Source organism: Perca flavescens, chromosome 15 (assembly GCF_004354835.1).
Source record: "Perca flavescens isolate YP-PL-M2 chromosome 15, PFLA_1.0, whole genome shotgun sequence".
Taxonomy (NCBI): Eukaryota; Metazoa; Chordata; class Actinopteri; order Perciformes; family Percidae; genus Perca; species Perca flavescens.
In genome coordinates this window covers 4,681,301-4,707,107 of record NC_041345.1, presented here as the reverse complement: position 1 = coordinate 4,707,107, position 25,807 = coordinate 4,681,301, and the positions used below count along the sequence as shown (strand labels likewise).

Genomic DNA, 25,807 nt, shown 5'->3' with positions numbered 1-25,807 from the left:
AGGGATAGTAAAGGCACAGAGCATTTCGAAACCAAAACCATTTGCAAAATTTTGAAGGACTTTTATCAAGAACTATATTCCTCCGAATGTCAAAACCCCTCAGAGCAGAGAAAAAGATTTTTTGATGGACTACATCTCCCCACCTTAACTGAAGATTGTAGAAATGACTTATGTAGACCAATTACAGCACAAGAAGTTACAGAGACCATTAAATCACTACAGAGTGGGAAAGCCCCGGGTCCGGATGGATTCGGGCCTGAATTTTATAAAAAGATGATCAAGCTGGTGGTTGGACCCCTGACTAACATGTTTACTGAATCGTTTGAAAGAGGCACGCTTCCGCCAACTTTAAATCTGGCCCACATCTCTCTGATTTTAAAAAAAGACAAGCCATCTGATTGTTGCAGGTCTTATAGACCAATAAGTTTGCTTGGTGTTGACTGCAAAATATTATCAAAACTCCTGGCTAGAAGACTAGAGGAGATGCTACCTGTCCTAATTAGACCAGACCAGACTGGATTTGTCAAAAATAGATATTCTGTTTCTAATGTTCGAAGGCTCCTAAACATAATACAATTTGCACATAGTACAAAGAAGAGGGTCCTGGCGGTCTCATTAGACGCTGAAAAAGCGTTTGACCGGGTAGAGTGGGAGTACCTTTTTGATGTTCTTGATAAATTTGGGTCGAGCTCGGATTTTTATTCAGTGGGTTAAGCTTCTATACAGGTCTCCTGCTGCCCGGGTCATGGTAAATGGTTTGGTGTCAGATATTTTTCCCTTGAGTAGAGGTACACGTCAGGGCTGTCCCCTCTCACCGCTTTTATTTGTACTTGCTCTCGAACCACTTGCTGAGACTATTAGGAATCACGATGGGCTGTCCGGTGTAACTTTAGGAGACATTGAATACAAAATATTGCTTTATGCTGATGACATATTACTGTTTATTACCACACCAGAGTATTCTACACCCATTTTGGTAGCAATTATATGTCAATTTGGTCAAATTTCAGGGTACAAAATTAATTATGACAAGTCAGAGGCCTTGCCACTGGGTGACTTGAGGAGACCGTGCAACCCTTGTCAATTTTCCATTTAGATGGTCGAGTGCTGGCTTTGTTTACCTGGGCGTCAGAGTATCAGCTAAGGTTGAAGAATTGTATAAGTTGAACTTTAAGCCAACTCTGACAGCAGTTAAATGTGATCTTGAAAGATGGTTCGATCTCCCTCTGTCATGGATGGGCAGGATCAGCCTGATAAAGATGAACGTGCTTCCCAGAATATTATATCCAATGCAAATGTTACCACTTAGGATCACTAGAAGGGCATTTTTAGGTATAGAAAGAGCTCTCTCAAATTTCATATGGCACGGAAAGAGACCTAGATTAAAGATGAAGACTTTACAATTACCCGTTAACAGAGGAGGTCAAGCCCTTCCCAATTTTTTGTATTATAACTGGGCCTGTCATGCACGCATAATATCAGGCTGGCTCAATTATTTTCTCCACCAGGAGGGAACCCTGGTGGATGCCTGGTGTTGTGCCCCTTTTTCCCCCATCAGTCTTATTTCAATTGACAAAGGTGAATTCATGGCAGAGGTTAAAAATAACCCCATTATGCTTAACACTCTAAAAACTTGGCGTGATATCGCTAGATATGTTGGTCACAGAGGCTTTTCATTAGCATTACAACCTATAACCCAAAATAAAGCTTTCCCTCCTGGTGTGGGGAAAAGTATTTTCAATGTTTGGTACTCAAAGGGACTAAGATTTGTGGGCAATTTATTTGAAAACGGTAATTTTATGTCATTTTCACAACTTCAGAATAAATACCAAATACCACACAGCCACTTTTTTGGCTTTCTTCAGGTTAGACATTTTGTACAGTCCAATCTTGTACTTCCAACAGACCAATCAATAGAGAATCCAATTGATGGCCTCCTCCTTACTTTTAATTCAATCGCTTCTAATAACAGAAAATTTATTTCACTTTTTTATGAAAAACTGTACTCTCTTAATTGTGCCAATGTTAACAAAAACAGGGAGTCATGGGAAAAGGATTTGGAGGTTGATCTTGATACTGATATCTGGTCAGATGCATTTGAATCTGTTAAGAAACTGTTTACGTGTAATAGACTTAGAGAGAGTCAGTATAGGATATTGCATAGATTGCAGCGCACTCCTCATTTTCTAAACAAGATTAACCCCCAAGTCTCTCCCCTCTGTAGGAAGTGTAAGACAGAAGTAGGGACCTACTATCATTGTATTTGGCAATGTCCCTTAATACTCAAGTATTGGAGGAATATTTCTCAGGAGCTAAGTTCAATTTTTCACAAAACAGTTAAATCAGAACCAGTCTTGTTCCTTCTGAATCTACATCTAGAGCAGCTCTCTCTATCTGCAGGGCAACTATTGTTAATGGGTAAACTTTTACTTCTAGCAAGGCGTTCTGTTCTGTTCCAGTGGATTGAGGAAAAACCTGCCTCGGTCACACAGTGGTACAGAGAAATACTTAAGGTTTTTCCTCTGGAACGCCTCAGTGCCACACTAAGGGGCAATACCAACTGGTTTTATAATATCTGGCAACCTTTTCTTAATTACCTTCCTGGTGATCTTGCTGGTTTGCTGCAGGATGGGAGACCACATTTTGTCTTCACCAATAAGTCATAAACTCTTTTGAAGTCTCTTTTTGTTTTTTTTTGTTTTTGTTTTGTTTGTGTTTTGTTGTAAACAATGTAGGTTATGTGATGTGACATGCAGTGTGCAATTTGTGTGTGTGAATGATTTCCCCCTGTTTTGTATGGTGGTAATAGCTGGGCTTGTTGGTTTGTTGTTTGTTTAAAATTAATAAAATATATTGTAAAAAAAATATATATATATATTACTGTTAAAATCGATGTTACTGTAGAATGACATGTTTGATTAAAATATTACCTTTCTCATTGTTTGCAGATGATACAGATGTGATTTCAGACTCTCCTCCTGTGTTGTCATCATTCTTCTCTGAGTGTTCACCTTCACCAGGTTCATTCACTGGATCACACTAAGAAAACAGATCATTTCATTTAACCTTTAGTTCACCTGGTTAGAGCATCTGAGATTAAGAATGTCTTCATTAGTAAGTGAGACAAGAACACAGCAACAAGATGAATGTACAACACTCAAATCAATATCACACAGTGATGCACCAATTCAGTAAAAGACTACAAAACATAAAAACAAGGTCACATTATATGCACAGTTTAAATCTTTGTTTGTGAAGAAGTGTTTATTCAGGTGGGAGACTTCAAATCTGATCTGACTAAACTCAGAAAATAGAGTTAGTTTTAGAAAACAGATGCTGCTCTATAATGATGATCACTAATGAAGGTGAAACAATCTCATCTTTACCTTGATTTCAGCTGAATTCTCCTCCAACTCCTCTACTGCAGAGTTACATGAGAAACAGATTGAACAGGATTATGATTAGTTTTTAAATATCACTGGATTAGCTAACCATCACTATATTTGCAACTTCTGTGTTAATTTGTTTCTTCTTTTTGCCTGCAGGTGATTTTATCAGGGTTTGAAGGGTTAGAAAATCATCAATCAAGTTTTACAGTTTTTCTTAGTTGCTTTGGCACAAATGTCAAATGAAAATTATGATTCTCAAATTTAGTTTGGGGGTGCAACTTCCAAACACATTTCCACCACAGGGTTTAAGTTTATGTTTTGTTGTACCCTTGATGTATGATTTTGTTCGTTTGATGAATTGTGATTATGGATGTATTCCAGTTTATGTAATGTTTTTATAAAATAATAGAGCACAGGAAGAATAGCTTCTGTTTAAGACAGACTGAAGCTAATTCAAGATTCAAAAAGCAGAGTGTGTGTGATGTGTCAGTAGCATGAGTTTTGTATATGTATTGAATTGGGAATGAAGGATTTGTTGTATAATGACTTTTTAGCCAGAGGCACTCTGAACCTTCTTCCTGATGGTAATAGCTCAAAGCTTTGGTGGAGGGGGTGGGAGGCATCCTGGATGATGAAGTTGGATTGTCTTTCCACTGCTTGTGTATAAAATAATAAAAGATCAGATGGCAGTTTTTCTGGAATGCTTATGATCTTAACGGCTTGCCTGGCTATCCTAGCCAGCTTTCTCTTGCATTTGTTTGGTAGGAAGCTGTACCAAGGTGTGATGTTAAAAGCGATGACAGACTCTATCAGTGACTGGTATACTCTGGATAGAATGTCCTGTCTCACTTCAAATTCTTTAAGCCTTCTGAGGAGACACATGTGCTGTTGGGCCTTTTTGTAAATTGTGTGGGGATCTTAATAAACAAACAAACAAACAAATGATACTGAGCTTGATTTAGTTGTTAGAGACTATAAAATCCAGAGAGAAATATCTGACTCTTTATCTGCTAAATATTACACTATGTTGTCTCTAACTGTATCTGTATCTGGTTTGGTGCTGATCAGGTACTGTACCGGGGCTCTTAGAACTTGTTATCAGAAAACAGTTACCTAAACACTTAAACTAGACTAAAACCTCACCTCTTTGGTTTGGCTGAAACACTGAGGAATCCATTGTTTCTTCGTTGTGGTCCAGCTGCCCTTTGTTTTCTTTGTGCTCTTCTTTTTCATCACACATCACTCCACTGTAGCAGTGGTGACCATTTTCAGAAACCATGATGTCTATTTTTTTGTTTTGTAGACCAAGCATGTTAATGACAGAGATGTGCGGACCACACAGATCATACAGTATGGTTGAAAACTGTTCCACATTAGTTTGTCCGTCATGGTCGAGTAAGTAAGATGTTTTTGGATCCAATCTCAATTACATTCTTGTCACCAATTAACACAAGTGTGAGTTTAGGTTTCACTGAAACATAATAAACAGAAGAAGATCACTATGCAGTGATCACACTGCAGTAATAACTGAAACAGCATTGCAAACTTTGAAATGGAATGACGAAATAAAAGGTTAAACTTATTCTAATATTCACATGATTCAATTCCTCACATCATTTAAAACTCAACTGAAATATAACTTATACAATCAATGTAATGTTAATCAACTACAATCAGTTGTTTTAAATATTACCATTCTTATTGGCTGCAGATGGTACAGATTTGGTTTCAGACTCTCCTCCTCCTCCAGCTGCTGTGTTGTCATCGTTGTCTTCCTCCATCTTATCTCTTCATCTTTACAGAGTCATTGAATTGAAAAACTTTATTAATCCCGATAGGGAAACTGGTTTGCCAGCAACCATACAGCCATCGAACACAATACACAACTAACAGACAAGTAAATAAATAATTCTGCATTAGTAGACTAATAGACCCTGATTCAGAAACACAGTTTTAAGAAAAATTCAATTTCTCAATGCATAAATATAAAAAAACAAACACTATAAAAGACAAGAATAGTATTCAACAGTTAACTGTGTTGGTTAAAATATCTAACCGCTGCAGGAACAAAAGACCTTCTCATGCGCTCACTAGAGCATCGAGGCATCACCAGTCGCTCACTGAAAGAGCTTCTGAGTCCTTTGAACAAATTGTGTAGTGGATGGCCTTCAAAAAGCAGGACAATTTTTAGTTTTGAACTAATCCTCTTCTCTATAGTAACCTCCAGTACATCCGGGTTAAGACCAATAACTGAACCAGCTCTCTTGATTAGCTTGTTTATCCTATTTCTGTCAGATATACTGCCCCCCCAGCACAGTACAGCATAAAAAAGAACACTAGCTAAAATCCCTTGATAAAAAACATTTAAGAGCTTTGTGCTGATGTTGAATGATCTAAGTTTTCTCAAAAAGAACAATCTCGACTGAGCCTTCTTCATTAGGACATTCGTATTCTCCTTCCAGTTTAATTTTTCATCCAGATGTACACCTAAAAATTTATATGACTGCACAATTTCGATCGGCTGACCATTAATTGTAACTGGAACTTTTTTTTCTTTCTAAAATCAATAACAAGTTCTTTGGTCTTTCCTACATTCAGTTTCATAAAGTTTGACTCACACCAGGTGTAAAAAGACTGCACCTCCCTTCTGTAGGCAAGATCATCACCCTGATTAAGTAGACCCAGTAAAGCAGTGTCATCCGAGAATTTTTGTACCCAGCAAGATGGCTGACTATGCCTATAGTCAGCAGTATAAAGTGAAAATAAAAAGGGGGATAAAACTGTACCCTGAGGTGCTCCAGTATTTGTTAGAATGGTATCAGAATGTTTGTTACCAATCCTAACAAACTGTGGTCGTGCTAAAAGGTAATCTAAAATCCAGGCAATAGTTGTATTATGCAATTTAAAATCGATTAATTTACTAGCTAAAATATGTGGCTGTATAGTATTAAAAGCACTCGAAAAATCTAAAAACATGATCCTAACGGAACTGGCGGTAGTTTCAAGATGACTGTAAATATTGTGAACCATATATAATAGTGCATCATCTACCCCCACACCCTTCCTATATGCAAATTGCAAAGGATCCTGAAAGGTAGACACCTGCCTAGTCAGATGATCTAGTACAACCCTCTCGAAACACTTCATAATGTGCGAGGTCAGAGCTATAGTCCTCAGATTTGAAAGACTATACTGTATGATAAAGCCATTGAGACAATACAAAAATAAAATATCACAGCAAATGCGCATTACCATTCAAGCTGATTGAGCAAATTATTTGATAAGATAAATAAAAGCACTGCATCTTACACAAAACATCATGTCGAACATCTAGATGATTTTACTGCTAGTGAAATGTTGCAGATATATATCTTGTACGGCATGGTATAAGGGGGCATTCACACAGGATGTTCAGAGTATTTTGTCTTCAATATAATTGCATTATGAGCGAACAAGACAAATATTTCAGAAAATTACTAATGGAGGGAAATTACAGGAATATTTTTACTAACTAACATTGAAACACCCCGATTTAGACAATCAGAGCTCAAATAGTATAACTTTTATCCTTGTGAGTACAAGGGCTTAGGTTTTGTTTTAACATTGAAACACAAAATGCAGGGACCAGGTGACAATTCAGAGGTGTGTGTGTGTGTGTGTGTGTGTGTGTGTGCGTGTGTGCGTGTGTCACACAAGTCAGAGGAACACCATCACCCCCTCCCCTCCTTCATCTTCACATGCTCGACGCCCCCCACCCACCCATTCACCCACTGCTCCGGAGAGAGTAAGTAAAACATTCCTCTCTTTATAGTATGATGATATAATTTCATGATGATCAAACGTGGTAACTATTTTTGAAAATGGCTAATAGTGGTAATGAGTAAGGACATAGTTATACGTATAGAACTATACAAAGGGAGAGAGAACTAATAAAATCACTTCTTCCACACAAATCAGAGCAGCAAACTGACGTTTAAAAGTTAAATGTCTTTTTTAAAACCTATATGCTCAGATTGTTAGTCTGTAAATAAAAACAGTAGTTTTCTGATAACTCACCATTTGTTATGTTTCCTCAGCTCTGCCATGTCTGTGTAGATGTGGCTGCCTTGTCAAAAAGCCATGCGACTTACAATGACTTACAAAGATACATAACAGCTACAAGTGTATGCAGTATACAGGATTGACCCTATCATACTTTATCAACAGGAATAGAAAGGTCAAACAGCAAACAGCCACCATCAAATAGTCTATGAACAAAGCATCAGGCTGTCTTTAAGATTTCACACGAACAACGGTTAAAGTTACTCCGGCTACCTAAACTCAAATTGCACGTCAAAATGACACACTGTCAGTATTTTTAGAGACCCCCCAAAATTTCACAAATGACATTTTCAGGGGAGCTCATGTCTTATTAAGGGGAGCCGAGCTCCCCCTAGCAACCCCGTAGTTTGCACCCTGCTGTCGGAGCGTCCACATGATACAAGCCTTCTGTGATCGCGCACGCGCCCCCACCCTTCCTCCTCGCAGTTACTAGTAGCCAAGGAGGACACGGAGGATTAAAAAAACATGATGGACTCTTCAGAAGAGGTCATTATCTTGACTTGAGCTTCTGCACAGGAAAGTCACCTGACACCACAATCTTCTGAACATAGTCATACTGAGAAATCCAGAGAGAGCTGTGTGGAGCTGATCGTCTTAATTAGCTTTGTAGCAACTTATTTGGCAACGGCTTGAATGTAACAGACATTCATTAATATTAAAAAGTTACACACTAAAGCTTTATTTTATTTTTTTTGAGTATCTTCCAGGAGATCCACTGATATTTAACAAGTATAAGAAGAGGCTAGTTCAAAAAGGGCATTGATGATATATAGTATCAAATGTTAGGTGTGTGTGTGTGTGTGTGTGTGTGTGTGTGTGTGTGTGTGTGTGTGTGTGTGTGTGTGTGTGTCAAAGAGAGAGTGAAGAAAAAAACGTCTTCACACAATTCAGAGTAGCAAAAGACTTAAAGGGGAAATACTGCAGTATGAAAAAACTTTAAGCAAAGTGCTTTCTCTCTTTTGCTTCCTTTTCCTGCTTCTAATTCAATCAGTTGACTGAGGCCTTTCACTTTTTCACTCTTTCACTTAAACCAATCATATTTTGCCACAACTGCTGTGAGCCAATCATCTTGTTGATGTCAAACTGTCTTTCTCAACCCCCGTCCACCTCTAGTATTCATCACAAGCAGCACCCATGAGCAGAGGTGGGTAGAGTAGCCAAAAATTGTACTCAAGTAAAAGTACTGTTACTTCAGAATAATATGACTCAAGTAAAAGTAACAAGTAGTCATCCAAATAAATACTTGAGTAAGAGTAAAAAAGTAATTGGTGAAAAAACTACTCAAGTAACTGAGTAACTGTTGAGTAACGTCTGATTTATTTTTTAACACAAGCATTCAATTAGACAGACAAAAATACAAAATAATCATCTTTAGGCAAATTATAGTTCATCCAATCAATAAAATTAATTAAAATTAATTACAAAATAGCTTAAATTAAAATAATCCAGGTAAATTCAAGTAGCCTACTTAAAAAATAAAATAATACTACATAAAAAATAAATAAGCACAAGTAACACAAATTTCCAAACCTGTATACTTTTTTACCAGGCTCTGCAGACAGAACTGGAACAAGGTAATGGAGCTGCTGTTTCTTACTTTTACTAAAGGTAGACATGCTTTCATTATGAGGCCAGAGGCCTGGACTAGAGCAAGATTTGGGGTTAACGAGGTAACTTCAGGTTCAACCCAGGGTTTTCTGTATCACGAAAGTGGATCACTTGATACCGGGTTCAATCGCCGTGGTAACATAATATGCTGAACGCCTAACGTGGTCGGGAGCAGGTTGGAGATCAGAGATGAACCGGTGTAAAAGCACCGCCTGCTGACCAATCAATACTCGATTGATATCGGCTTCACAGTTCTTATAGAAGATCAGCTGGAGCTCGGTGCAGAGAGAGAGAGGGGGGGAGAGAGCGAGAGGGGTGCGCTCATACAAAAACATTTAGAGACAGACAACCCCGTTAACATTCCCTGATGGATATATTTAGGAAATATATAGATTTTAAACGGAGGGAATTACATATCGGCTATTTCTTGGCTTCTTGAGCCGTGTGTCGCCAAAAGCACAGCGGTTTGAATTATATTTTTATATATTTTTTATTTGCTCTCATTATCGCTTCCACTGCCAGGGTTGCAACTGCAAATAGGCTAAAGCAACGACAGTTTATGGAAAGGACACGTGTAATTATGGTCAGATCTTGTGCCTGACTGATGGGGAAGTGATACTGATAAGTGTTGTGATTTACCCTGGGTTGATTGAACTACGACTTTGCTACGACTGTAAAGCTGACCCGTCCGTTCTCTCTTAATACATCCATGGTCCGGTCCCGCCGCTGAGATTGAGTACGGTCACGTGACGAGACTGCACAACTACGTTTGATTGGTGAAACACAGTCACGCGGTAGAGCCTTTAGCGGAAGTCTCTCTCTGTCAAAATAAAACATTAAAATGAGGCGTACGCGGGGGGGATAAAAACAAAAGGCTTGTTCGAGATGAGCCAGATCTGCGCAGAATCGATCACCGGGGATCGGTGCCCGATGCATGCCGGTTAGATTTGTGTCCGACTTGATCCCGACTTGCTCTGACGTCATGCACGTGGGCAACGATAATCTCACGAGACCAAGGCGGCCGCAGTTCTGAGACGCAGGCAGCGCAATTACTTTTCACCAACTGCAAGAGCCAGGCGGACGCAGTGCATGCTGGGAACGCCGGCCTCTCAGCTGATCGAACAGCTGATTGGTTCAGAATCGACTCAACATGACAACGTTTTATAAAAACTTTTTATTGATTTTGAATCGGAGGGATTTTTTAACTGCGATTTGTCTGATTTTAAAAGCTTATTGTGTACAGAACACATGTCGTAATGCTGATAGTTACGTTTAGAAGTCAGAGAGACTAAATCTCTTCAGATTACGGATCATCTACAGTCTGTTGTTAATTAAAATCAGCAACAGATCGCATGTAGAGAATTTTGACAGCTACTCTGTCATAATAAAATCAACTGGAGACTGTGTAGGACCTGATATATGGGTCTGATAACATTTTATTAAATCGGAATCGGACCACAGTGTTTGTGTCACTTCCTGTTCAGCCTGAAGGCTGCTGGAATCCAAGGGGGTGAGCTTCGCTTCAGAACTCGAGCCATCTATGGCGCCATTTTGTTGCTACAACGCCATCACCTCCTGTTAGCATTCCACTGACCGCCATTTTTTTTTTTTACGTCACTTGACAGCGAATAACTTTACATCTGAAGCATTTAAAGACTCTATTTGTCCATTTTTATTTCCAAAGAAACACGACAACGTATAAAAGGCTCCATTACCTTGTACCTCACGTTATGGCTCCGTAGCAGGCACTTTTTATAAAAATAGGCTAACGATTGTGTCACATAGTAGAGGAATTACCGTATAGTGCAGGATAAGCTTGCAGGCAGTTTCGACTTACATGAGCTGTTTAGGTTTAATTACTAATGTTATCTAGCATGTTAGTTAGCAATAATTAGCCTGTGTCTATGTTATCTCCTTACATCCACCTACACTCTCCGTATCTGTAAGATTGGGAATGATTGAGATTTCTCTTAGCGCAGCCACCAGAAGACTTCCAACTTTCAGACACGTTGCTCACGTCACATCTACTTCTCTCTCTCTTTACAGGCAAGTCGCAGTTCATCTCTATGAGCCTAATGACGCGTAGAATACCAAAGAGGTAAAAAGAAAAGTAACGAGCTAATTGTAGCCTAATGTAGCGGAGTAAGAGTACAGTTTCTTCTTCACAAATCTACTCAAGTAAAAGTAAAAAGCATAGTGATTTAAAACTACTCCTAGAAGTATAATTTTTTCAAAAACTTACTCAAGTAAATGTAACGGAGTAAATGTAACTCGTTACTACCCACCTCTGCCCATGAGGTGCTCTTAACCGCTTCATTAACACCACCATTGTCCAGACTCCATCTTGAGATCTTAATGTACAACTCAGGATATCCCCTTAAATCAATGATGTAACAATGGGATCTAATCACAAAGACTCCTCTCATATTTATTTCACCTTTCCTGTTGTGCAATATCAAACTAATTAATTTAATTACTTTTTAAACTGTTTTATATTAAGTCTCTCGTGATCCAACTAAAGTTGCTTGAAAAGGTCAATACCTTGCTCAGATTTGAAGTCTACACACAAAATCAATAATTGTTGTTTAAACTCACCTTTTAGTCTCACTAGCTCTGCCTGTTAGTCTGTGTAGATGTGGCTGCCTAGTCATAAAGCCTTCCTGACCCCCCCACATTACATATATATATATATATATATATATATATATATATATATATATATATATATAAAGAGAGAGAGAGAGAGAGAGAGATCAGAGACTTTTTAATATTCTCGGTCTGCCCCTCACAAACCCCTCCCATTTGCTCATGAGATGAGAACCCCTGTGTGCACATTACTTGTAAATCAGCAACGGCAAATGTCAAAACTGAAAGTAGGACTACTCTAACTCATGATTTACCTGAAACCATGTGACTTCAAGGAAAAACGGGGTATAGGTTTTGGCGGGCTGAGGGTGTTTCTGAAATTAAACCAAAAACAGTCCAGCACAAACCACTGTCAACACTGAACACCTGCAACCAAACATAATAGACTCTATTAAAGTGTTTATTTACAGAAACGTAAGTGATATTCTATCTCGTTAAATTCTGCATGCATGTTTTAAATCAGTAACAAAAAAAGTAAAAGAGAAAGTAAGAGAGCTCTTTTCCCCAAAAACCTTGTGGTTTAAAGGAAAACAAAGAGTTTACATTGACATGAATAATGCCTTTATGAGGCTTACACCGGTTATGATCATATTGGGGGTATGTTGTTTACATGAGCACAGAGAAATCAGGTTATTCATATGCCTGTGTACATGATGAATAATAGTAACCCCGTTACTGATAACTGCATTTTATTTGTGCAGGCTCTGTGTTTTCAAAAACAGACAGGAAATGTTAAACACTACTGTACATTTATTCCCACAAAGTCATTATTAATAGTTTGTGTTGACAATAATCCATTGTGTGGTGTCAGACTCATTCAGTGACTTATCTCTAGAATAGTTTAAACAATCTATAAAATCATGGCAGCAACATAGTGCAGAGAGAGGGGAAGGTCCAGGGTCGAGATCAGCATCAAACATCCATCCTGCAGAAACTGAATACACATCCTTGACAACAGGATGTGGTAGCTCATCACTGACTTCCCTTATGTGAGAAGAGGAAGTTTCTATTGAAGAACAGAATATCACACAAAGTTCAGGCTCTCTGACTTGAAATAAACCAAGAATTCCAATCACTGGAAGGTTTCTATGGTTTTATTCAATAAATGAAGTTCCTGCTCTCTTTCAGAAAGACTTTTCAACATCTAGACTTTGACCTCTTCCTCCTCTTCAGAAAAGGCATACGGTGTTTTGCTGCTTTGGGCCAAAGCAGGAGAGGGGGTGTCGTTGCCCATCCTGGTTCCCTTTGTGAAGGAGCCTCCACCATAATGACGAGACAGCACGTCAGCCGCCCTCTGGAACCGTTCTGCCTCCATCGCCGGCTCCGCTCTCTGAGGAGACCCAGTGCGCACATCTGGAGTCCTCAGTGACCCCCTCTCCTCCTCTTGGTCTGCCCAGTCCACGCTACAAGAGCCCCCCCTGTTGTTCATGTTACTGCTGAATGACCTGCTACTCATGGAGGGGTTGGGTGAAGTCAGCTCAGGGCTCTGCACAGGCGTCTCTGTTAGAGAGCTGTGGTCCTCTCCTTCCTCTTCCTCGCCTGCTGCCTGGCTGTGATTGGACGACTGAAGGCAGCTGGGGTTGTCGATCAAGCTCAGCACCTCAGTCATAAGAGAAGGGCCGAGGTCTACAGTGAACGACATGAGGGAGTCTGAGCGAGTCAGCGTGAAGCCACCGCTGTCGGCTATAGAGACCCTTTCTGCACGTCTCCATCATAAAACTGTCTGTCAATGTGAAGGGGGGGGCAGAGTGACAAATCCAGACTGTAGACCTGCAGACAGACAGAAGAAGAAAACACTCTGAAGTCACTGAAATGATCTGAACTAATGACACGACATAAAGAAAACATCTTAGAGACTCTTTTAACCAGAATAATCTCAATGTACGTATGTTACAAAGAATGTTTATGGACATGTGTAGTAGTTGGATTTTAGAGTGACGTTGAATTTAAAGTTATGTTTTTGTTACATTTTCAACTTTAAGTCACTTTGCAAAGTATAAACCTCAGACAACACTTGGAGGGAAATCCAGCCTAAAACAGAATTGACATTCTGCTATTATAGTGATTTAAAAAGTAAAATCCTTTTTTACAATCAACACCTCTGAGCTGGAAATCAGATAATGAAGACTGTATGGGCTCATTGAGTTTCTCTTTGAGATATTAGCTACAATCACAATTATTTAATTTTGAGTAAATCTGAAAAGTCCCCATACTCCAATACACTTGTTTGCAATACTGTGTTAGTGTGACTGTTATTACTCCCATCATTCACTGTTCATAGAGCAGCTCCAGGATAGAAGACTTCATCACTACAGTCACTCTCTCTCGTCAGTTTGAAGGAATTTAAAAAATCAAATCAACCTTGACCAGGACAGAATTATTGGAATCAAATATGTTGATAGAATTGACTTGACAGTCCTCAAAATGCAAATCGACAATCGTCAGTCATGTTTGGAGATGTATTTTTGTAGCTTTCGACTGCCAAAAATCCCACTCACAATCTAAAATACAATGATGTTGACAACATACTACTGATTCATATTAAAAAGAAACAGATCAAGAGGAAATAATGTGAGGCCTTTAAGTACAATCTGTTAAATAGGTAATTTAAGTCTAGAAATGTAATCCCTTCACCACAGGGGGGCAGTATCTAACAATCAAGTAACCCACTGCTGAAACTTCCCTGCAGAGAAGGACTGAGTTTTCTGTCTCCTGGACTGACTTAAATCAACTTAAATGGACAGTTTACCGCAAAATTAAAAAAATAAATAGTTTTCCTCTAACTTGGTGGATACCTCCGACACTGGGCAACTTACAAAAAGGCCTCAAGCTGGAACGTGTTAATAAAGTTGTTCTTTATACTACAAGTGTTGCTGGAGTTTTCTCCTTTGTTCCTTTCTCCATGCACCTTGGAAGTGGAAGAAGTTGTGCCAGAAATCTCCACTCTGCGTCTACAGTCTGGTAAAGAGTGAATGATGTTCAGTTAAAAAATGTTTAAATGTTTGAATGGGTAAATTGCGAAGAATAAGACCTGTATAGCACATTGTGAAACATTCTAATTATTATAATATGCCCTAATGAATAGACAATTGGCCCAGTATACCTAGTTTAAAATGCTCCTTTAAAATATGTGACAAACTTATTTAAAGAACTGAGAGCACATGAAAAGAGAAATGGAAACAATGACAAAAGGTAAAACCTACTGATGACAATTAGTTCCCATCATTCTTCGGTTCACTGACTCTATACCAGCTCCACATCACTCAGTTTGGGCAAATTCCTCAAAAATGTTGTCTAGGGAGTGGCCTGCTGTGGCATGGGCCAACCCTGAAATCTGATTGGCCAGCCCATTATCCTAAACTATGATATTTTGTTTTTGAATTGAAGAAGTTTTGAGCTAATAAAACAATGTAAAAAAGTAAGATACTGTAATGTTAGTAATTAATTTAGATATGAGTGGTGGAGACAGAAATTGGTAAATAAATGGTAAAGAAATAAGTTCCTCATTGTTTGCATCAGACCAGGACAGATGACTGAAAGAATGTCTTCTTAAATGATGCTTACAGAGGAATGTACACGTTGTGACAGTTAAATACCAACCTCTCCTAAATACCATCTCAGAGCAGGTGCACACTACTTGTTTTCTTCTTTGCATGTTTTATTTCATTTCTACTTTTGCACACAAATGCATCATACATACAGAATGTATCAGACTCTACAGTGTAAAGGTCAAATTGGTTTTCCTTTATTTTCTGAAGATCACGAGTTACATAACTTTATTAATTTGTAATGAATCACATGTTGGTGGCAAAATCTCATATTTGTCCAATCTAATAATTTATGTTTTTTACTGTAGTCCTAGTAACTTCTAATTACTATTTTTTCAATTACAAGTTGTTGCATTTCTTTTCCAGTTTTATTTGTAGTTTAGCAATGCTGGTGATTAGTCTGGAGAGTCAACCAGAGAAAGGAGAAGAGGAAGAACCTGGCTTCCTATCTCACACACCTGCCCATGGTATTCTGTCACATTTTCTATATTTTACCACTGCTTATATTATATTATAATACAGTCAAAGTAAATACCTCATATGAGCTGAGGTAGATCTAATGATAGTATGAAAAAGTACCTAATTGTAAAATGGCATTGGATCTTATGCAGTTTAAATTAGTTTGCTATGGTTTCAGATGAGATTTTTAGAAAACACATGGCATACATTCCTTATTGTATAAACATTTAAGCATTTCTAAAAACATGTCTTTCCATATTGTTGAACTTCAGAACTTCAAATTTAATGTTTTTTTATTTAACATAACAGTTTGATTAATATTCTCTCCCTCTTTAAAAAACAATTAAAATATAAATCTTGGAAATTGATACACAGAAGTGATAACATGTGTATGTTGTTACAGTATAACTTTCTAGTGAGTTCAACATAAAATAATCTAATGAAAATAGAATAGATTTTTTTTAATATCCAACCAGTTCCCCACCCCAATTATTCAACATAAAACTACATCTAAAACAGTCAAAATATGTAACAAAAAAGAGTTCAAATAAAAAAGTAATTTTTACATAATATCTGACAATAATTTCCCTGTTAACCTATTATTACTTAGAAACACATATCCTAAACTTACATATTGTTTTGTTCCTTTACTAAAATAAGCATTTATCTGTAAATGCTGATATGTTATTCTTTGATTTGTAAACAACTATCATGATTTTTAGTAGGGTCTTGGTTGTTTAAGCTCACTCACAGGTTGAACATTTCATCCAGACTTTTAATAGCTTCTTCTTTAGAGTGTGTTTTCCACTCACTGGGAATTTCACTATCGTCCTGGAATTCTTTTGTTATAATATTGTTTCAGTTCCTTCTGAAATCGACAAACAAACCATGTCCAATATTTCATCTTAGACTCATCAGGGGTGATTGTCCAGTTAGCATACCGTGGGCCAGCAGTTCGGTACTGTTTAAAGGGAATGAGCTCTTCTGGATCTCGATCAGGATAAAAACTTCCATCACTTGTAACATTTGTTGTGCAGAAATCAACACTCAGTATCTCTGTGTCTCTGTAGTGAAAACCATTGACTGCAGCAGATCGATGAAAGGGCACGCTGTGGTCATCAGGACTGTGATCTTCCAATGTGTTGGTACAAACAGCTGCACAGAATGGACACGTTACCTAGCAACAGTTACACAGCTGATCGATGAGGATTTGATCAGGCTTCATCCTGAATTCCTCCATCTTATCCAGTGAGAGGCTGATCACTTCCTCTATGACAGATACAAGGCCTTTCTCTGTCTCCTCTTTTAGAAAGTCAAATTATTTATGTCACTGAAGTTTTGACAACAGAAGGTGTTGAATGTTAGCTGATCTTTTAACAAACTGGATAGAAAATCTGGTCTCCTCATAATGCTCATTAATAACAGAAGAGTGTAAACACCAATGACTTTATGAAGGCTCTGTTTATTACAGTAAAAGAAAATAAACATTTTTTTACACAGACTGATATTTCTGTAAGTAATTATGGATATCAATATATTGTAGCAATAACAGGAGTCTAATTAAGCAAACAACAAAAACAATCCCAATATGTTAGTAGTACGAGTGATAAGTAGCAGTAAAAATATCATTTAAAATTAGATGAAGTATAAAATAGTTGAATATTCCAAGTACTTAGGAAACATAAAGCATCGTTCATCAACATCTTGGAGAAAAACATACAAAGTAGTAAACAAATAACAACATAAAAAAAAAAATATGAAGATAAATGTTTATGTAAAAACAATTTTCAGAAGTTGGACAACAGCTAAAAAGGTGGACAAAACAAATGAAAAGGATTTCATTCTCTTTTATACTATCATCAACTTCTCACAGCTCTTTCCCTTTTATATAAAAGTCTCACTTCCAAGTTTCATGTATTTTTATAAACAATAACACTTCATCAAAACAATCTCATAAGTCCACCTTATAACTCATTCTTTATATTAGTTATGTTACATAAATTCTTTTAAAACCCCTCAAAAACAGTTTTCAAAAAATAAAATTACAGAGACATTTATATACAACTAAATTAGTATCAATACTAAACTTGTTGTGTGTTATGATGCCTTTTAATGAGATCTCCTGTTTTGAATGAATTTAATTACACATCTTTCAACTTGTCTCAGCTCAACATCCTCCACCTTTCTTCACTCTTTAAAGTTATAGGGTGTAGTTATTGTCTCCCCCATGAGGAACTCTAAGTAATGACAAAACTGTCAGCGTGTCCACGTGATAAAAGCCTCCTGTGATTGTCATGCATCTTGCATTTAAAAAATACACATCTTTGGATGACTAAAAATATCTCATGTCTGTTTAACGAGATGTTCACATAAAAGTAAAAAGGTAAAAACAAAAAGTAAAATCTTCACTTACATCCCTGTTTATAAAGGAAAGAAAAATACATCCATTATATGTAATATGACAACTTAGAAACTCCATTCCTTCTTTGAATAACTTTTTCTTTAAATATTCACATACAAATTGCATTTTTATCATCTTGTAAAATAAAGAAAAAACATTTCAATTAAAAAAAACTTAAATCAAACTGTTTTCTTTGCTTCAGGACATTTTCAGGAATCCTTTCTCCTTAATGTTATACTGCACCTCACTCTCTACTTAATTTGTTTTAAATACATAAATTATAGACGGTGACCGTTTCATTCATTTTGGAATCTCTTTATCTTCATTATTGCTATTGTTGCACTTCAATCATATAAATAATTGATATTTCTTTTAAACACCTAAATGCACTTAGGGCTTTCTGTTACTTTGAGTAGGGTCCTGGTTGTTTCTGGCTCACTCACAGATTGTACATGTCATCCAGACTTTTAATAGCTTCTTGTTTACTGTGGTTTCTCCACTCTCTGGGAATTTCTCCTCTTCCCTGGAATTTTAATTTATATTTTGAAATCGACAGACAAACCATTTCCAGTATGTCAGTTTAGACTCATCAGCAGTAATCTGCCATGTAGCATACTCCTCCCCAGCACTTTGATACTTTTTGTAAGGAATACTCCGATTTGAATCTCGATCAGGGTAAAAACTTCCATCACTTGCAACATTTGTTGTGCAGAAATGTTGTCGTTTAGGTATGAGGATGTGTTGGAAAACAAGTATTATGATTTTCGGCAGGGTTGTTGTTGTGTTGGCTCACTCACAGTTTGAACATTTCATCCAGACTTTTGATAGCTTCTTCTTTAGAGTGTGTTTTCCACTCACTGGGAATTTCACCACGGCCCTGGAATTTTAATTTATAGTGATCTTCCAGTTGCTTCTGAAATCGACACACAAACCATGTCCAATATTTCAGCTTAGACTCATCAGGGGTGATTCTCCAGTTAGCATACCGTGGGCCAGCAGTTCGGTACTGTTTATGGGGAATGAGCTTTTCTGGATCTTCACGAGGGTAAAAACCTCCATCACTTGCAACATTTGTTGTGCAGAAATTAACACTCAGTATCTCTGTGTTTCTGTAGTGAAAACCATTGACTGCAGCAGATCGATGAAAGGGCACGCTGTGGTCATCAGGACTGTGATCTTCCAATGTGTTGGTACAAACAGCTGCACAGAATGGACACGTTACCCAGCAACAGTTACACAGCTGATCGATGAGGATTTGATCAGGCTTCATCCTGAATTCCTCCATCTTATCCAGTGAGAGGCTGCTCACTTCCTTTATGACAGATTCAAGGCCTTTCTCTGTCTCCACTTTTAGAAAGTCAAAATTGTTTATGTCACTGAAGTTTTGACAACAGAAGGAGTTGAATGTTAGCTGGTCTTTTAGCAAAGTGGAAAATTCCTTCACCCACATGTCTGGGTCTCCTCTTTGTTTTTTGACTTCCTCTGTTGCATCAAATAAAGCTTGACTCACACGTGTTTTGATGTCTTCAACATTTTTCTTGAGTATATTCCGTGCTTTATCATTGTTGTCTGTGAAGATGTATTTCTGTACTTCCTCTTTTATAAAAGCCTCTACTTGGTTCCTTGGGTGTCTGATGTAGGTGATAAAACCATCAAAATCTTCTTTCTCAGCCAATGACTTTAACAAATGTTTCTCCAAGTTCAGCCTGTTCCCACTGAATGCTGGGAAAGTGCACTTCATCTCTCCAGCAAGATCAATGGCAGTCTTGTTACAGACAGCCTCAACAGTGGAAGCCTTCAGTTTTTCACACATCAGTTCTCCAAGCACAACAGCAGATGAGTTTCCTTTGCAGAAGCTTCTGAAAATGTTGTAATATTGCATTTTCTTGCTTTCTACGTAACTGAGTGCATCGTTGTTTCCTTTGAATTTCTTGTGGGACTCTGAAAGCCAACTCTCTGCTCTGTGAAATACATACAATATGAGATCAACTGTAAACTCCTTCTTTATAGCTTTTTTTATCTCTAATTCAAATTCTGTGACCTTTTTTTTCACATTGTTGGCCACTTCTTGCAAGTAAGTTGGACTGTAGCCTCTTGTAGCGACAGGTTTGCTCTTAATTGCATCCAGCGACTGTTTTTCAACATCGTTAATGAGGGATCTGATCTGTTGCTGTTCATACTGACCTCTCCCCTGAGACCACCATTTTACCATTTTGTTTGAATGTGATACATAATGACTGTTATCACCAACTTCTGATATGTTTTTGTATTTGCCACTTCTTTTAGATTCATTAATCAGAGACCATTCAAAACCAAGCTCCTGAAGAACAGTTGACTGATCTTCTTCATAGTTGATGTCCTCAATAGGTTTTGTATCTGCAGTTAGTTCCCTAACCCAGCCACTCCAGACAGAGTCAAAGTGCTTCTTGAGTTCCTCTTCATCTTTTGCCTTGTCCTTTAACTGATGAGCGAGCTCTTTGCTCTTTTGTAGCAGCTTGTTCTCAAACTCTGTCTTCTTATCATCCAGCTTTTTACAAGCATTCTTCTGCTGGATGACTTCATCCAGTTTTCTTTTAACTCCTCTCACTTGTTCATCATGAAACTCCTTGATTTTGTTTTCAAATTGTCCTCGCCACTGAACCAACATATCTTTGTCTTTGTCATCATTAAAGTATGTTGTCATTGCTGTTTTGATTTCTTCATAGGTTTTGCTCATTTCTTTATGAAGATAATTGGACTCTACCTTGTCAAGGTTTCCATTTTCAATTCTGTTATAAAGCCCGTTCTCAATGGTCAACATGGTGCTCCTCAGGGCCCAGGTCCAGTTCCCATACTGGACCTCAAGTTTTCTGTACACTGCAATTTCAAGTGTGTTTTTGAAACTGAAAACAAAGTTTTCCTTCATCAGGGCGTTCCACAGGTCATCAATTTTGCTTTTGAATTGTGAGAGAGTAGTCCCAGCAGACTGTGAAGCTTTAGAGAGGATGAAGGTCTTCAGCTCTTGGATGCTCTCACTGTAACCTGGATTTGGAGGAGCCATAGGTGGACTTCCCTCCCATAGTTGGGCAAAGTATTTCACATCTTTCTGCACATCAAAAGCAATGACGTCACTGAAACACTCAGCATCACAGACCTCTTCTTTGGCTGCTAGTTTGGCCATCTGGTCCAGTTTTTCTTGCAGCCGTCTCTTTCCATCCATGTTTTTCTCTGCCGCTGCAATATCTGTAACATTCTGGTGAACAAACACACAACTTGGAGAAAATTTAACTTTCTTCATCCTCATGAACGCCTGAACAACAATCTGCAGAACATCTTGCATCTCAGCTGGATTCTCTCCAAAGATGTTGATCAGTGTCATGTTTCCCAGACCAACAACAAATGTTGCCAGTTCATTGTCGTGGTGAAGAGTGGCGTTACCTTCCAACTCAAGAGCACGCAGTCCTTCAGTGTCCACCACCAGAACATAGTCAAACTGAAAGTCTTTCTTGATCTCCTCTGACACTTTGACCAGCTGCATGAAGGCACCCTTGGTGCACCTGCCAGCACTCACTGTAAACTGTAACCCAAACATGGCATTCATCATTGTTGATTTTCCACTGCTTTGTACGCCTAAAACAGACAAAACAAAAACTCTCTTGTCTCCCAGTTTTGTGATGACTTCATCTAAAAGACTACAGATCCAAGTCAAAGGCACATGACCTGCATCACCATCCATCAGCTCCATTGGGTGTCCTGATATCATCAGCTCTGCAGCCAGCTCAGGGTATTTAGACCAGTCAGGCTGCCCCTCTTTGTCTGTTTCTGCAGAGATGCATGTGCTTCATAGATCTGTCCCATTTCTCTAAAGATGTGCTCCAAGCCAAAAGTTGCTGACTGGAGTTTTGTTGATATTTGATTAAGCTCAGTTTGCTTATTTCTTAACAGATCAGATTTGTCATGCTTCTTCTCCTTTTTTCAAAGCCAAGACCTCAGACCACTTTTCATCATAGCTTTGGAGAATTGAAGTGAGGTCATCTGTGGAGAGGGCATCTATTAAGATCTGAGTCCACTTCAGGAAATACTCCTTGTCTGTTGATGGCAAAGATGAGAGGCTTTTAATGAACAACTTCATCAGTTCACTACAAGAAGCAGTGCATTGATCTCGTCGTATTTGCATCAGTTCCTGTTCCTTTTGACATTTCTCCTTCTCAATGTGTCCTTTGAGGTGATACAGTTCTTTGTTTATTCTGCACCACTTATGCCACAGTTGGCCTTGACAAGGGAGAAAGGCATCTTTGATCTTTGAAACGTCCATCCCCTGAAGCAAGTTCACAATTTTCATTGCATCAGATTTCCCTTTTTTGAAGACTGTGTCATCTTCATCCACTCTGATTCCAGAGACCTTAGTCATGGTTTCAAGCTGGAAGGATGCATGGGGTTCAGACAAGATTCCTCCAATGACTTTTTTCAGCTCTTCAGAAACATCTGACTGGCTTCTGTCCTTTAGTCCAATTTTGTAGTTTCCACCTTTCATCTGAACTGCACCATGATTATTATCGGCAATAAGAATAATGAGAGGCTTCGGAGACTTGTAAAGGACTGAGATAACTGCAGAACTTTTGTCACCTTTTTCCAGACTCGGTACAAGAATGACATTGACTGAAGATTTTTCAGTCACTATGTCACGCTGTTTTTCAAATGACAGAGCATCACCATGAAGATTACAGAAGGCAATGCAGTCAGTGAAGGCATCATTGGGTTTTCCAGCAGGGCAGTACCAGGCAATCTCTGCCACACCATCCATCAGATGACGAGACTTGGTGCTACCTGGACAGTTTCTGTGGAAGAAGGTGTTGTGACGGTCGTTGATCAAAGTGTTCATCAGCTGAGATTTAGACAGAGATAGTGAACCCAGGCGGAGAAATGACACCATGGCTGTCTCAGCTTTGCAGATGGGCAAACTCTTCATGGTGACAATGTTTGAATTATCTTTGATTTCAGTTATCTTCCATGTTTTTCTTATTTGTCTGAATGTCCACAGAGGACAGTCAATATCCTTTGTGACTGGGTCAGGAACAAGTAAAGGTAAGGCATACTGACATTGTGATAGCTTTGTAATCATGTTCTGCTTAAAAAAGCTGTCTGAGCAGTGAAATACTGCAATTTGGACATCCATTGGATGTACATGAGTCTGTTTTGATTGATTACAGTCTACAGTTGTGCTATAGAGAGCATCAAAGTCATCGTTGTCTGTTTCAACAGTCTCAAACCGTATATCAGGCTTTAAATGGCTCACCTCAGGACTGTCTTGTCTTACAGGAATATATCTGGCTCTGTAGTCTAACATCATTAACCTCTGAAGAAAAGTATGAGCTAGATCTTTCTCAGATGTGTTATGGTCCTGTTTCACAGGTGGACCTATTTTAAGAAAATCTGCTGGTGTCAACTTCTGTTGATATTTGTCTTGAAGGTGAAGTCTGGCAAACAGTGTTTCAGTTTCTCTTTGATATTGTTTTTTCTTGTTGATCTCTTCAGACATCTTCACTGACTGCTGCAAATAAGTAAATAAACATGTACTCTATCATAAATAAATACATACAATACAATGGGATATACAATGAATAAGATTTAGATACAGTGAATAAGATTCACTCTTAAGATTTATTAAATTAAGTATTCTTACCTCCTTGTTTCCACTTGTAGCTTTTTTCTGAGCTACCTGCAGATTAATGATGAACTGCATTATAAAAGGGTCAGAGCAATTTCTAATAGTAATGTTCACTGTAAGCAATTTTTTTATGTAACTAGCTCTATTCTTGAGTTGTTCATGTTATTGTACTATTAAAGTATTTATTAAAATGTTACCTTTATCAGTTGTTTCAGAATGTACAGGCTTGATTTCAGATTCTCCTCCTACTGTTGTGTTGTCATCATTCTTTGATTGTTGATCAACAGGTACATCCCCTAGATTGCGCTAAGTGAACAAATAATTTTATCTAACTTTAGTTAACCAAGTTAGAACTATTGAGATTAGATACATAAAGATACAAAAATAGACAGTGGTATACCTGTTCAGACTAAAACAAATAAAAAAAAATAGTATAATATAAAGGGCCCTATCTTGCACTCAGCGCAATTGCCTTTGTACACCGGCGCATGTATCATTCCTATTTTGCACCCGACGCCCAGCGGACTTTTCCCTCCACAGACACACGCCGGTAAATTAAGGAATGTATTTGCGCTCCCGGGGGCGGTTCAACAAAAGGGAGGCGTGTTCAGGGGCAAACGTGCCCTGGTGCTATTTTGCAGTTTCAGAAAACAATTCCGCCACAGACCAGGAAAAACCTGGTCTAAAGTCAGTGGTACTAGTCTAAAGTCAGTGGTACTAGTCTAAAGTCAGTGGTGCTAGTCTAAAGTCAGTGGTGCTAGTCTAAAGTCAGTGGTGCTAGTCTAAAGTCAGTGGTGCTAGTCTAAAGTCAGTGGCGCTAGTCTAAAGTCAGTGGTGCTAGTCTAAAGTCAGTGGTACTAGTCTAAAGTCAGTGGTACTAGTCTAAAGTCAGTGGTGCTAGTCTAAAGTCAGTAGAGCTAGTCTAAAGTCAGTGGTGCTAGTCTAAAGTCTGTGGTACTAGTCTAAAGTCAGTGGCGCTAGTCTAAAGTCAGTGGTGCTAGTCTAAAGTCAGTGGTGCTAGTCTAAAGTCAGTAGCGCTAGTCTAAAGTCAGTAGCGCTAGTCTAAAGTCTGTGGTACTAGTCTAAAGTCAGTGGTGCTAGTCTAAAGTCAGTAGCGCTAGTCTAAAGTCAGTGGTGCTAGTCTAAAGTCAGTGGTGCTAGTCTAAAGTCAGTGGTACTAGTCTAAAGTCAGTGGTGCTAGTCTAAAGTCAGTGGTACTAGTCTAAAGTCAGTGGTGCTAGTCTAAAGTCAGTGGTACTAGTCTAAAGTCAGTGGTACTAGTCTAAAGTCAGTGGTGCTAGTCTAAAGTCAGTGGTACTAGTCTAAAGTCAGTGGTACTAGTCTAAAGTCAGTGGTGCTAGTCTAAAGTCAGTGGCGCTAGTCTAAAGTCAGTGGTGCTAGTCTAAAGTCAGTGGTACTAGTCTAAAGTCAGTGGTACTAGTCTAAAGTCAGTGGTGCTAGTCTAAAGTCAGTAGAGCTAGTCTAAAGTCAGTGGTGCTAGTCTAAAGTCAGTGGCGCTAGTCTAAAGTCAGTGGCGCTAGTCTAAAGTCAGTGGTGCTAGTCTAAAGTCAGTGGTGCTAGTCTAAAGTCAGTGGTGCTAGTCTAAAGTCAGTAGAGCTAGTCTAAAGTCAGTAGAGCTAGTCTAAAGTCAGTGGTGCTAGTCTAAAGTCAGTGGCGCTAGTCTAAAGTCAGTGGTGCTAGTCTAAAGTCTGTGGTGCTAGTCTAAAGTCTGTGGTACTAGTCTAAAGTCTGTGGTACTAGTCTAAAGTCAGTGGCGCTAGTCTAAAGTCAGTGGCGCTAGTCTAAAGTCAGTGGTGCTAGTCTAAAGTCAGTGGTGCTAGTCTAAAGTCAGTAGCGCTAGTCTAAAGTCTGTGGTACTAGTCTAAAGTCAGTGGTGCTAGTCTAAAGTCAGTGGTGCTAGTCTAAAGTCAGTGGTGCTAGTCTAAAGTCAGTGGTACTAGTCTAAAGTCAGTGGTGCTAGTCTAAAGTCTGTGGTACTAGTCTAAAG

General features: G+C 38.5%; 2 protein-coding genes and 1 long non-coding RNA gene across 4 annotated transcripts in view; all 3 read right to left on the bottom strand.

Moving 5' to 3' along the window:
- Window positions 1-4,777, bottom strand: part of LOC114569037 (interferon-induced very large GTPase 1) — a 37,730-nt gene extending 32,953 nt beyond the window's left edge. For both annotated transcript variants that reach the window (XM_028598816.1, XM_028598817.1), the window contains exons 1-3: window positions 4,533-4,777; window positions 3,387-3,421; window positions 2,931-3,039 (exon numbers count right to left, since the gene is read on the bottom strand). In XM_028598816.1, coding sequence (XP_028454617.1) covers window positions 2,931-3,039; window positions 3,387-3,421; window positions 4,533-4,701 — 313 coding nt within the window. In that variant the 5' untranslated portion in view covers window positions 4,702-4,777. The remainder of the gene's footprint in view (window positions 1-2,930; window positions 3,040-3,386; window positions 3,422-4,532) is intronic.
- Window positions 4,778-4,802: 25 nt separating this feature from the next.
- Window positions 4,803-11,766, bottom strand: LOC114569041 (uncharacterized). The gene is made up of 3 exons (XR_003694376.1): window positions 11,694-11,766; window positions 5,083-5,183; window positions 4,803-4,860 (listed from the first exon to the last, which is right to left on the bottom strand). It is a non-coding gene; the product is annotated as an uncharacterized LOC114569041 (long non-coding RNA).
- Window positions 11,767-17,193: 5,427 nt separating this feature from the next.
- LOC114569039 (interferon-induced very large GTPase 1-like) lies at window positions 17,194-23,670 on the bottom strand. The gene is given in 3 exon segments (XM_028598818.1): window positions 17,194-21,966; window positions 21,969-22,105; window positions 22,107-23,670. Coding segments are annotated over 3 exon segments (4,722 nt in total). The 3' UTR covers window positions 17,194-18,945.
- Between the last annotated feature and the right edge of the window lie 2,137 nt (window positions 23,671-25,807).